We start from the raw sequence: 13,927 nt of genomic DNA on the forward strand, positions 1-13,927 counted from the left end.
CGGAGGAGAGTGAGGAGGAGCGTTAGGAGCGCGCCGGCCAGAGAGGTACGTATTAGGCGACGTAACACCATGAGATATGCAGTCGCTGGGACTTGAACAGGTTTTTCGAGAGTGCCGAAGTCCCTCGCTTAGCACACGGTCATGTGCAGATAACACCTTATCCTAGCGCGTTCGCTCATCCCTAGAGAAGACATTCACATGACTGAGATAGGAGATGGCGCGGAAGAGCTAGAGATGGATATTCTGCTGCAAGTTCCGAAATATAATTTACATTTCTGCATAGAAGCTCATGAGCACTAACTGTCATTTCCTGTCTGCATTCGCTGATTACAGATTTTACCTGTGAATTGAGAATTTTGAGACTGAATGATCAAATCCTAAGGTGGAAAACATATTTCTCTAATAAGATACCGTATATTACAGAGTTTCTCATTTTTATATGTGCAATTGATTTCTATAATAATAAAATGATGGTTACTTTTGAAGTATGAAGGAAACCAGGTTTTATGCAGAAGAGTTTGCTTGAGGCTGCTACTAGACAACACAACGCCAAAGGGGGCGGTTACCAAATTTAAGGCTGGTTTTGCATTTTACACATGGCGACCATGGAGTTTGTTTTCCAGCAAATCCAACACTCCTGGGCAGAGTCCTAAGACCCCTTGTAACCATCAGTGTATCCATATGCCCCTCAATACTATGCCTGTTGGCCAACACATGAGTTCCTATCTGTAATAATGCTAGAGCAGGTTGTCTAGCAATATACACTGCCTTGATGTTGCCAGTGGCAAGTTCCGATGTGTCCACCAGTCGGTTTTCTTGAATTGTGTTGTTGTACAGTTTGCTGGGATACCAATTTAATAGCTACATCCTGTTGCATACTTTTTTTTCTCCTTCATGTTAGTTTAATCTTGTGCCATGCAGGTGGGGATATGTTGGGTTTGGAAACCAGCCAAGGAGATTGTCTAATCTTCTTTCTTCAGGAGCGCACTGCTCTCATAACTTCCTGCGTAGTCGTGCCGCTGACCTGTACAGCGTACTTTCCCATACTGCAAGCAGGGGCAGTGTTTCCTCCGCGCCACTGCTCGTGTCTAGGATCTGGCCACCTCTGATAGACTGAAGGGTGGGCAGAAACCTAGGCAATGAGCAGTAAATTATAGAATGGAAAATCCTTCCGTTTTTTAAGACAGAGAAGATTTTTAATAATCTGTAAATTGCAATGTTGCTTGTTTTTGTAAGCACTTTGCAAATTTACCCATTTAAGAAGTTTAGATAATCCCTTTAAGCAATTATCTGTACTGGTATCCCGCTTTTGAATAATCCGTTTTTACTGTGACTAGTGCGATGTACCATCTTTTCACGTGCTTTCATATCCTGTTTTTGTGCTGATTTCCACTACTAAGATAATGATAAAGTAGTGAGTGACATCTAATCTGTAAATGGATCTGTCATCCGATTATGCTGCCCTCGGTGGGGGCGGCCATCTTCCTGAAGCCCCGTGCAGCAGAGCACTCCATCTGCGCACGCGCGGCCCCAGGAAGATGGCCGCCCCCACCGATGACAGGGGTAATAGCGCAGATCGCGCGCTGTTTCTTCACGTGCGCACAGTGGATTCGTCACTGCGACATGCGCACACCACTACGCCACCAACGGAAAGCTGGGGAAGAAAAGAGCGATGTCACCACGCCCACCTGACCAGACCAGCCTGATTGACAGGCGAAAACGGCGACTTTGGTAATGTATTTCGCAGTATAGGTGGGGAATCAGGGTACACTACATACACTATTGTAACGCACAGCGCAGGCCCTATTTAACAGTATTTATATCTCAATCTGAAAAAACGGGGTGACAGGTTCCCTTTAAACTCCATCCAATAAAACCAGGTAGTGTGGAAGCGATCATCAGAGTTATTCATCGTAGAAGTGAGTTCTTCCAATAACATCACCTCGTTTATTGAACAAGATCGACATTATTGGAGCAGTATCTTTCATCCAAAGAAGGGGAATGCACGCTCTTTTAGTCGTGATTTAGATGTTAACATCACATTCCTGTAGGTCTTTAATGGAAAGTCACAGTGATTGAGGAAGACGAGAGCCGGGTACTTGACGTATCACCAGCTGCACCTTTCCTCAAAAAGAAGGGAGATGTCTGCAGGACCAGAAAATGTGTAACATGTCCCCTTTCTCCTCTATGCAACTCCAACACAAGGGACTCGCCTTCACAAAGATGGCGTTCTGACTTGTCTGCAGTCTATAAGACCTAGAGAGTAATTTATGCCTGGCCTCCTAAAAGTGGGGGCAGATAGATGATTTATGCGATAATCTGAAAATACACTTCCACTGATCTATCGTTGGAGAGAGAGGTCCAAATCACCTTCCTGTGGTTTTTCAAAATTGGTGTTCGGTTGATCTGGTGCTTCGATCAGGCAGTAGTATGAGAAGGGTAAAGTGTGTCTTAATGGTGCCTTGTTATAATAAAAAGGTCTAGGAAGAAGTGAATAGAAAAAATGGGAACGCTGGCCCACTCTCCAGGTTCCCAGGGAAGGAGAGGGAGTAGAGTAGCTGAGAAGGCCAGATACTTTCATCCTCAAAATGAGACACCTCTGAAGCAAACCCTGTTTAGCCAGCACCAAAGACTTTAGGCTACATTCACATTTGCACTGTTGGGCGTTGCGTCGGCGACGCAACGCATGCAAAAACGCATTGTTTTGCATGCGTCCAGTTTTGGCTTGATTTTTGGACCCAAAAAAAATGCAACTTGCTGCGTCCTCTGCGCCCTGACGCTTGCGCCAAAAATGACGCATGCGTGACAAAACGCAAGACAACGCATGTCCATGCGCCCCCATGTTAACCCCTTCCCGACCTTTGACGCATACGCTGCGTCATGAAAGTCGGTGCCATTCCGACCCATGACGCAGCATATGCGTCATGGAAAGATCGCATCCCTGCAGATCCGGTGAAAGGGTTAACTCCCATTTCACCCGATCTGCAGGGACAGGGGGAGTGGTAGTTTAGCCCAGGGGGGGTGGCTTCACCCCCCCGTGGCTACGATCGCTCTGATTGGCAGTTTCACTTTCAACAGCCAATCAGAGCGATTTGTAATATTTCACCTAAAAAACTGGTGAAATATTACAATCCAGCCATGGCTGATGCTGCAATATCATCGGCCATGGCTGGAAACACTTATGTGCCCCCACCCCACCGATCGCCCCCCCAGCCCTCCGTTCTGTGGTCCGCTCCCCTCCGTCCTGTGCTCCGCTCCCCCGTCCTCCTGTCCGCTCCCCCCATGCTCCAATCCCACCCCCCGTGCTCCAATCCAACCCCCCCGCACAGCGATCCCCTACCCCGTGCTCCAATCCACCCCCCCCGTGTTCCGATCCACCCCCCCATGCTCTGAGCCACCCCCCCGTGCTCCGACGCCCCCCCCCCCCCCCGTGCCCTGATCTCCCCCCCTTTATACTTACCTAGCCTCCCGGGGTCCGTCCGTCTTCTTTCCTGGGCGCCGCCATCTTCCAAAATGGCGGGCGCATATGCAGTGCGCCCGCCGAATCTGCCGGCCGGCAGATTAGTTCCAAAGTGAGTTTTGATCACTGAGATATAATCTATCTCAGTGATCAAAATAAAAAAAATAGTAAATGACCCCCCCCCCTTTGTCACCCCCATAGGTAGGGACAATAAAAAAAAATAAAGAATTTTTTTTTTCCACTAATGTTGGGGTAAGAACTAGGGGTAGGGTTAGGGTTAAGGGTAGGGTTAGGGTTATGGTTCGGGATGTGCACACGTATTCTGGTCCTCTGCGGATTTTTCCGCAGAGGATTTGATAAATCCGCAGGGCTAAACCGCTGTGGATTTACCACGGTTTTTCTGCGCATTTCACTGCGGTTTTACAACTGCGATTTTCTATTGGAGCAGTTGTAAAACCGCTGCGGAATCCGCAGAAAGAAGTGACGTGCTGCGGAGTGTAAACCGCTGCGTTTCCGTGCAGTTTTTCTGCAGCATGTCTACAGCGATTTTTGTTTCCCATAGGTTTACATTGAACTGTAAACTCATGGGAAACTGCTGCGGATCCGCAGCGTTTTCCGCAACGTGTGCACATACCTTTAGAATTAGTCTATGTGCACACTGTGCGGATTTGGCTGCGGATCCGCAGCAGTGTTCCATCAGGTTTACAGTATTATGTAAACATATGGAAAACCAAATCCGCTGTGCCCATGGTGCGGAAAATACTGCGCGGAAACGCTGCGTTGTATTTTCCGCAGCATGTCAATTCTTTGTGCGGATTCCGCAGCGTTTTACACCTGTTCCTCAATAGGAATCCACAGGTGAAATCCGCACAAAAAACACTGGCAATCCGCGGTAAATCCGCAGGTAAAACGCAGTGCCTTTTACCCGCGGATTTTTCAAAAATGGTGCTGAAAAATCTCATACGAATCCGCAACGTTGGCACATAGCCTTAGGGTTAGGGTTGGGTTGGAATTAGGGTTGTGGTTAGGGTTAGGGGTGTGTTGGAGTTTGAATTGAGGGGTTTCCACTGTTTAGGCACATCAGGGGGGTCTCCAAACGCAACATGGCGCCACCATTGATTCCAGCCAATCTTGTATTCAAAAAGTCAAATGGTGCTCCCTCACTTCCGAGCCCTGATGTGTGCCCAAAGAGTGGTTTACCCCCACATATGGGGTACCAGCATACTCAGGACAAACTACGCAACAATTACTGGGGTCCAATTTCTCCTGTTACCCTTGAGAAAATAAAAAATTGCTTGCTAAAACATCATTTTTGAGGAAAGAAAAATGATTTTTTATTTTCACGGCTCTGCGTTGTAAACGTCTGTGAAGCACTTGGGGGTTCAAAGTGCTCACCACATATCTAGATAAGTTCCTTGGGGGGTCTAGTTTCCAAAATGGGGTCACTTGTGGGGGGTTTCTACTGTTTAGGCACACCAGGGGCTCTGCAAACGCAACGTGACGTTGCAGACCATTCCATCAAAGTCTGCATTTCAAAAGTCACTACTTCCCTTCTGAGCCCCGACGTGTGCGCAAACAATGGTTTACCCCCACACATGGGGTATCAGCGTACTCAGGAGAAACTGGACAACAACTTTTGGGGTCCAATTTCTCCTGTAACCCTTGGGAAAATAAAAAAATCTGGGCTAAAAAATTATTTATGAGGAAAGAAAACGTATTTATTATTTTCACGGCTCTGCGTTATAAACTTCTGTAAAGCACTTGGGGGTTGAAAGTGCTCACCACATATCTAGATAAGTTCCTTGGGGGGTCTAGTTTCCAAAATGGGGTCACTTGTGGGGGGTTTCTACTGTTTAGGCACACCAGGGGTTCTGCAAACGCAACGTGACGCCCGCAGACCATTCCATCAAAGTCTGCATTTCAAAAGTCACTACTTCCCTTCTGAGCCCCGACATGTGCCCAAACAGTGGTTTACCCCCACATATGGGGTATCAGCTTACTCAGGAGAAACTGGCAACAACTTTTGGGGTCAAATTTCTCCTGTTACCCTTGGGAAAATAAAAAATTGCGGGCTAAAAAATCATTTTTGAGAAAATAATTTTTTTTTTTTATTTTCATGGCTCTGCGTTATAAACCTCTGTGAAGCACTTGAGGGTTCAAAGTGCTCACCACACATCTAGATTAGTTCCTTTCTGGGTCTAGTTTCCAAAATGGGGTCATTTGTGGGGGATCCCCAATGTTTAGGCACACAGGGGCTCTCCAAACGCGACATGGTGTCCGCTAATGATTGGAGCTAATTTTACATTTAAAAAGCCAAATGGCGTGCCTTCCCTTCTGAGCCCTGCCGTGCGCCCAAACAGTGGTTTACCCCCACATATGGGGTATCTGCGTACTCAGGACAAACTGGACAACAACATTTGTGGTCCAATTTCTCCTATTACCATTGGCAAAATAGGAAATTCCAGGCTAAAAAATCATTTTTGAGAAAAGAAAAATTATTTTTTATTTTCATGGCTCTGCATTATAAACTTCTGTGAAGCACCTGGGGGTTTAAAGTGCTCAGTATGCATCTAGATAAGTTCCTTGGGGGGTCTAGTTTCCAAAATGGGGTCACTTGTGGGGGAGCTCCAATGCATAGGCACACAGGGGCTCTCCAAACGCGACATGGTGTCCGCTAACAATTGGAGCTAATTTTCCATTCAAAAAGTCAAAAGGTGCGCCTTCCCTTCCGAGCCCTGCCGTGTGCCCAAACAGTGGTTTACCCCCACATATGAGGTATCGGCGTACTCGAGAGAAATTGCTCAACAAATTTTAGGATCCATTTTATCCTATTGCCCATGTGAAAATGAAAAAATTGAGGCGAAAAGAATTTTTTTGTGAAAAAAAAGTACTTTTTCATTTTTACGGATCAATTTGTGAAGCACCTGGGGGTTTAAAGTGCTCACTAGGCATCTAGATAAGTTCCTTGGGGGGTCCAGTTTCCAAAATGGGGTCACTTGTGGGGGAGCTCCAATGTTTAGACACACAGGGTCTCTCCAAACGCGACATGGTGTCAGCTAACGATGGAGATAATTTTTCATTCAAAAAGTCAGATGGCGCTCCTTCCCTTCCAAGCCCTGCCGTGCGCCCAAACAGTGGTTTACCCCCACATATGAGGTATCAGCGTACTCAGGACAAATTGGACAACAACTTTCGTTGTTCAGTTTCTCCTTTTACCATTGGGAAAATAAAAAAGTTGTTGCTGAAAAATCATTTTTGTGACTAAAAAGTTAAATGTTCATTTTTTCCTTCCATGTTGCTTCTGCTGCTGTGAAGCACCTGAAGGGTTAATAAACTTCTTGAATGTGGTTTTGTGCACCTTGAGGGGTGCAGTTTTTAGAATGGTGTCACTTCTGGGTATTTTCAGCCATATAGACCCCTCAAACTGACTTCAAATGTGAGGTGGTCCCTAAAAAAAATGGTTTTGTAAATTTCGTTGTAAAAATGAGAAATCGCTGGTCAAATTTTAACCCTTATAACTTCCTAGCAAAAAAAAATTTTGTTTCCAAAATTGTGCTGATGTAAAGTAGACGTGTGGGAAATGTTATTTATTAACTATTTTGTGTCACATAACTCTCTGGTTTAACAGAATAAAAATTCAAAATGTGAAAATTGCGAAATTTTCAAAATTTTCGCCAAATTTCCGTTTTTATCACAAATAAACACAGAATTTATTGACCTAAATTTACCACTAACATGAAGCCCAATATGTCACGAAAAAACAATCTCAGAACTGCTAGGATCCATTGAAGCGTTCCTGAGTTATTACCTCATAAAGGGACACTGGTCAGAATTGCAAAAAACGGCCAGATCATTAAGGTCAAAATAGGCTGTGTCATGAAGGGGTTAAATATAGGGGCGCATGCGTCGCTATGCGTCGCCGAACCTGCGCCCAACGCAACGCAAATGTGAACGTAGCCTTATCCTGTATCCCCCCAGAATGAAGGTGGATTACCCAAATTGGGGAACCTAAAGGCAGATGGTGGTAAAATATGAGAACAGACTGTGGGATGAGTACAGCAAGCGAGGGTGGCCCTAATCATGGGATGAGATTTGTGGGTTTTATCAAGGATCAGTCCAGCCGAGGAACAGCAGTCAGCATGTGCTTTGTGTTTATCATCAATGTATCAGCAGTTTTTCCACTGTGTTTTGTTAAACAAAAAAAAAATTAAATATGGAAATGTTCTCACTCAAAATAATTTGCACACAGATATCATCAGTGTTCTGTGTTTTTTTGCCAATTAACGATAAGAGAAGCTTTGGGAAATCTCCATAAGTTTGGGGGGCTTTATAGGAGAACAACGAACGACACATGGATGGTGAAAAACAGCAAAATTGGGTTAAAATCAGACCTTGCAAAGTGACGCAAAATAACAGGGTTAATTTTCATGTGAGAAAAACATATTGATGCGTGAATTTGGTTTTATGGCTTACATTACATGGTTATTGTTTTTTTTTTTTTTTTTCCTTTACGGAGATCTTTACAATATTGGGGTGCATCACCACAATTGTTTGTAAATCGAACATGAAAAAACGTGACTTGAATCTATCCTCTTGGTTCCTGATATTTCTTCTCCAGTGAATCCTCACAAGGAATGCATTGGTGTCTCGCTAATACGAGCCTCTATTTAAAGGGCTGTACCAAGAAAACCACACAAGGAAGAGCTCAGAGTAGGGTTTCCAGCCACCTGCCAAATTGATGTAAACCAGAACGCTGCTAAAAAATGGATCTGTGCTGTAGCTGGTAGTGCTGCCCATTGTAATCTTTAGATCTAGGACTACTATAGTATAGCAGCATTTATGAACTGTTCATGGAAAATCATTATTATTTCCAGCTATAGTAGAACATTGCAATAATTGAATTTTGCCTCCCTTATTCACCAGATGACGCATATACTGTATATAGATGTCTGTTGTTTTGCTCAGGACTGATGTGTTATACAGTAATAAAAAAAAATAAAAAGTAAATGTGAGAAAGTCTGCCCCCTAGTGTTAGGAAATGTAAGTTAATGGAGACTGGTTATTTCACTATCTCTTCTTTTTTTTTGCAGTGAAAAACCATGGGATACTACTGGACATTGTTACTCCTACCAGCCTTCTTTGGAAGTAGTTATGGTAAGTTGTATTCATAGCAAGTAGAAGCATTTTATTTTTAAATCTATTTCTATATACAGGGTGGTCCAAAAAGGACTGTGCAAAAGTAAGGCCTGTAGTTGCAGTAACATGAGCGGTAAATGACCAGTTGGATGACAATTAAAGCAAAGCTGGCTTGGTTGCCCATAGCAGTCAGTTACAGCTTGGCTTCCAATATTCAAGAGCCAAATGTAAAATGTGCTTACATAGTGTGACATGAGCCGGCGACATCGAAGCAGAATGGTAAATGTGCTCCACATAGGAACTGCACTTTGTGTTGGATGAAGCAATTAGAAGCCATTGGATGTCCTGGGAAAAGTCCGGGCAGCCCAAAGACTTCAGAAGAGGCCGTGAACAGGATTCCATCCGTGCACAAATATATTCCTAGAAAGTCAGCCATGGTGACTAGTATGGAACTACAGGTGCCATAAACCATCTTACCTCTGCAGTGTAAGACATACAGATTACGTCTTCTTCCCGTGACCAATCAAAACGCCGTGACTTATGCATGGACTTGCAGGGCAGAGAATCATAGGGTGAATTCGCTGAAGAGGCGAAGGTCAATCTCCACCATGTTAGAATTTGGGTCTCTGAAGGGCTCCGAATACCATGTGCCCTTATTGGGCGAGCCCCTCATATGCTCAGTGTGAATGTGTTCTGGGCAATGAGCAGGCACAAAACCCGAATCCTGTGTTCCTAGCCATCTTTACCTGGACATCTTAATCAAACGAGTTACGTTTGGCAGGTCTTCCTCTATCAGCAGGATGATACAACTCCACATTTCCAATTGGGTGTTGGCTGATGCCTGAATGAAGCTCTAGCAGAACATTGGATCAGCCATGGGGTCAACATTGATGTTATGATGGCCTCTGCGATCTCTAGATTGAAACCTTTCACCCTTAGGACTGAATGATTGCACAGTGGTCACATAACCGGTGTCCTTATTGTTTTTTCCTTTTCTAATCTTGCTGTTATTAGGTAACTGTGGCGAACCTCCGAGGCTGGACTATGGGGCGCTGGATACACTATATTCTGACCTGGACAATTTCACTGTTGGTGCAACTGTAAACTATAACTGTCAGCCGGGGTATATTACTGTTCAACAAACAAGCAATGTGATTACTTGCTTAAATGACTCGTCTTGGTCTACGCCTGACGAATTCTGTACACGTGAGTCTTTGTAAGGTTTATTAGTTCTCTTTATTATTTGTATAATATTGCCTTTGATTAAACTAACGCTACAATGGCCGTCAGGCTGTACCGCAGCCCAGTAATCGGGGTCTCTCTACATTATCCTGCTCTCAGATTAGCTGGTGACACATTCCCTTTAAGTTAACGCTCTTGTTGAAAAGACACTCGTGTTCACATTTTTATCTCTTTATTTTTTTTATTAAGGACGATCATGTGGGCATCCCGGTGACATACAAAATGGCCAAACATTGATAAGTGATATTCTGTTTGGATCTAGAGTAAACTACACTTGTGATTTTGGGTGAGTTTGGTTCTGTTGCTGTGTAAGAGCTATAGAAGATAACTTTTAAGGTCCAGTGTATGTTTCTCGGTATGTGTTTTACTGTCTGCCCTTTATGGTATATTAAGCAATCCACGATGTGCTCTTGCGTATTTCACCCTTTGTGATGCCAGGGACGACATGTGCATCGCACCCACACCATTCCTGTAGCGTTCTACACAGTGATAAATATTGCTCTCATATAATGGTTCCCCCCTAGTCTCTATTACTAGAGACAGGCAGATGCCTGTTTACATGAGGGGATGTGCTGACAATGAACAATGGTTTTTATGTCAGCAATCAACCACAAACAAGCAACTTCTCATTCGCCATTAGTTCCCTAGACATACAGCATTTATGCTGGGCAATAATTCTAATCAATCATTCATACAATCAATATTTCAGGTGATTAAAGGGTATTCTATATAAACTACACAAATTACATAACACAAAACAGCTGGATAGGTAATAATTGTTAGATTGGCGTAGGCTCCACATTGATTGGAAGGAGGAATTGACTGGAGCAGCTTAGACATACACTCTCGCTTCAGTCTTGGCCCCTTCACGACATATGACGTACATTTAAGTGATATTTTGTGTCCCGGACTCTGATGGCTGATTTAGTCAGCCATCATCTGCCTCTAACACCACAGCTGTTTACCATGTTAAATGCCAGTGTCCATTTTTGACAGCTGCATTTAACACGCACCGGAGATCGGTTTCGCCCTCATCGTTGCGCCCGTGACGTGATCGAGAAGCGCCGATGGGATGCGTTGCGGTCCCTCGCCGATCAAGCCATGCCTACTCTGTGGATAGATTTCAGCTTGTTTTTACCAGATAATCCCTCTAAGATAAGTTTGTCCTTGATTGGCTAAAATTGATTTAATCTGCAGAATAATACAATAATTAGTGCGATCAAAACTCAGTGTAAAAATAGTCACAGAAAAAAATAGGCTAATAAATGTCAAACATATCTAATCATCAGTAGGAAGAACAAAATGGCATCGGTGCTTGGATACTGCGAGGTCACCCCTCTCGTCATTTCTGGAGCCGCTTCCTCCTAATCAGGCACTTGTGGAATATTCTAGACAGATGCCCCAGTGTCTGTTATGCTATCCCTATAATAATAATAATAGTAATATTACCATTGTGTTAGTATAATGTGTGGATGACGGAATGCAGAAATGTTTAGTAAAGATTATTTGTTGGAGCTAGGGCTGTAACAATGAGCATGGGAAGCAAAATTACCATGAAGAGAAAAATGAATTTTACAGCATTATTTCATGTATTTTAGATTCATCATGATTTCTAAAAGGAGCTATCGAGAATGTCAGGCAAATGGCATGTGGAGTAATGAGGTTCCTGTATGCGAAGGTAACGGGGGGGGGGGGGAGTGTAGTGGGACCTGTTAAAGTGCTGATATGGGTTATTTTGCTTTCAATTGTTTTTCCAGCTTATTAGCGAGCACATTTGATCGCTGCGGCCAATCCCTGGAATCTGCCATCATGTCTATGCAAGAGTAGATGGCACAAGACCTCTGAGACCAGTGGTTTGGCGGCAACGATCACGTGCACTTTAGCCGTCATGTCAGCAAAGACTGCGGCATTGTCACAGAGAAAGGGTTAAAATGGAAACCCCTTTAGGCCACGTTCGCACACTCAGTATTTGTAAGCCATCAGGAGTGGAAGAAACATGCAGAAGTGATGACGTGTTTCTATTATACTGTTCTTCTGATTGTCCCACTCCTGGTTTTGACTTACAAATACGGAGTAAAATACTGACCAAATACTGAACATGTGCACATGGCATTAAAATGTGCTATTGATATCTGGCACTAGCTGTAAACATAGGGGGAATGTACATTTACTTGTATAAGCAAGTCATGGTCTTTGGGCAGACTGCAATATGATGCTCATAACTAGGTTTAAAGCGCCACTCCAGCGTGGTTTTTTTTTTAAACTGCCCCTGTAAATCCCCTGCTCCCTGTCCGATACTCTCCTACTTTTATCTTGATCCTTTTCCAGCGTCACTCCCCTCGGTCTCCGGCGGAAAGCACCCTGAGGGCAGCTCCAGTGTTCCATGGAGCGGTGCGGGGGTCACTTTTGGCATTAAGAGCTTGTGATGTACAATCAGAAGTTGTACTCTCAAGACGGAAGATGCCAGAGGGTGAGTATATGACTAGAGGGTATTTACATTTAAAGCGCCACTCCAGTGCTGACACAAAAAGCCCCGTTGAAAGGGTGCATTTAATGTAAAAAGTGTGAAAAAGAAAAGGGAACCTAAATGAGTCTAATCTATGCAAGGTTAAACTATAAGGTAAGATTCTAGGAGACATAGAAGGTATATCAATGAGGAACGTGGCACTGAGCCGTTAGCGGGTGAACTGATTGATCACTACAGAATGTATAAACTGAGCCATATGCTGGGCTAGAAAGAGTGCAGCGCTGACCGAGAAGAATAGAAATTATTATAATTTTGCATCAAATTTATAAGCTACCTTTGTTACACCTAAAAGGTAATATTTTTGGTTTAGTCTGAATCACACACAGCCTTATGCTACGTTCACACGTTTTTAGTTTTTTTTTATTATTGCAATTTTCAGCTGTGTTTTACAGTACCAGCAAAGTCTAAAATTTCAGATATCTCATGCACACCGCTTGTTTTTTTTTCGTCTTCAGTATTTTGTGCAATACCTTGTTTTTTTGTTTTTGTTTTTTTTTTTGCACAATCGAGCGTGTCACTTCTTTCAGCATCTTTTTTCAGTGGTCTTCACCCGCTGAATGCAATGGGTTGTGCAAAGAAAATGCTGCAAAAACGCAGTTATTCGTTTTTTGGTGCCAAAACCCGACGAAGTAGAATCAGATTATTTTTGGGGGGCACTAAACTTTATCATCATGCACAAGAGGCAGATGTACCCTGACAAAAAAAGGAAAAAAAAATGCAGCAAAAACTAAGCAAAACCTTTTTTATTTTATTTTATTTTTTTTAAGCAAGTTTCTTACTGCCAAGAGAGCAGGTTTTGCCTGCGGAGAAAAGTGCATCAAAAAACGCAACATGTGAACATAGCCTTAGAAAAACAATACCTCCTGAAAGTGAAAGTTCATGTAGTGCCGCGTTCATACGTGCATGCTTCTTCTGCCAATGTTAACAAGCACAGCATTACACGACAGCATCAAAGAAGTCAGAACTTTTCATCTTTCGAATGATTGCTGTTGTCTCGGTATTAAACTTAGACCCTAGACCGCTAATCTTCTGAGCAATTAGTCTGCTGTTACCAAACTGATGGTTAAGTCTAAACGTCTTTTTTTCACAGTTCAGACCTGTCCGCCTCCACCACCAATAGCAGATGGACATTATGAGCCCGATATGGAGGATTATACCTACCAGCATGCTGTAACCTATAATTGTAAAGATTCCACATTCTCCCTTATTGGCGACAAGTCTATATATTGCACAGGCTATGGAAACTGGAGCGCGGAGCCTCCCAAGTGCACAGGTATGTGAGCTCGGTGTGACTGTTTTATCTTTACCGCATGCAATGGTTTTGACTCCAATTACTATTGAGGGGTTTTATTTTTTATAGTCCGTCATGGGCATGGTGGAAATTTAGCTCACGTGTCCTGTGACATGTAGGATGGAATATAGACCGTCTGTTGCGCTTATCTGATTGCCACAACTTCCCGCCTGTCCCGTGGTTTTGTTGCGTACAGTACATCACCCATGTCTTCATCAAAAGGTCACATGTACATTGTAGATTCCGCAACTTCAACATTAGACGGTCTCTA

General features: G+C 43.6%; 1 protein-coding gene across 6 annotated transcripts in view; it reads left to right on the top strand.

The window, feature by feature from the left end:
• Nucleotides 1-13,927, top strand: part of LOC138669635 (C4b-binding protein alpha chain-like) — a 70,188-nt gene that overhangs the window by 25,486 nt on the left and 30,775 nt on the right. For all 6 annotated transcript variants that reach the window (XM_069756288.1, XM_069756289.1, XM_069756283.1 and 3 more), the window contains exons 2-6: nt 8,551-8,614; nt 9,611-9,802; nt 10,028-10,124; nt 11,437-11,516; nt 13,456-13,638. In XM_069756288.1, coding sequence (XP_069612389.1) covers nt 8,560-8,614; nt 9,611-9,802; nt 10,028-10,124; nt 11,437-11,516; nt 13,456-13,638 — 607 coding nt within the window. In that variant the 5' untranslated portion in view covers nt 8,551-8,559. The remainder of the gene's footprint in view (nt 1-8,550; nt 8,615-9,610; nt 9,803-10,027; nt 10,125-11,436; nt 11,517-13,455; nt 13,639-13,927) is intronic.

The sequence above is a fragment of the Ranitomeya imitator genome, chromosome 3, assembly GCF_032444005.1.
Source record: "Ranitomeya imitator isolate aRanImi1 chromosome 3, aRanImi1.pri, whole genome shotgun sequence".
In the NCBI taxonomy this organism is placed as follows: Eukaryota; Metazoa; Chordata; class Amphibia; order Anura; family Dendrobatidae; genus Ranitomeya; species Ranitomeya imitator.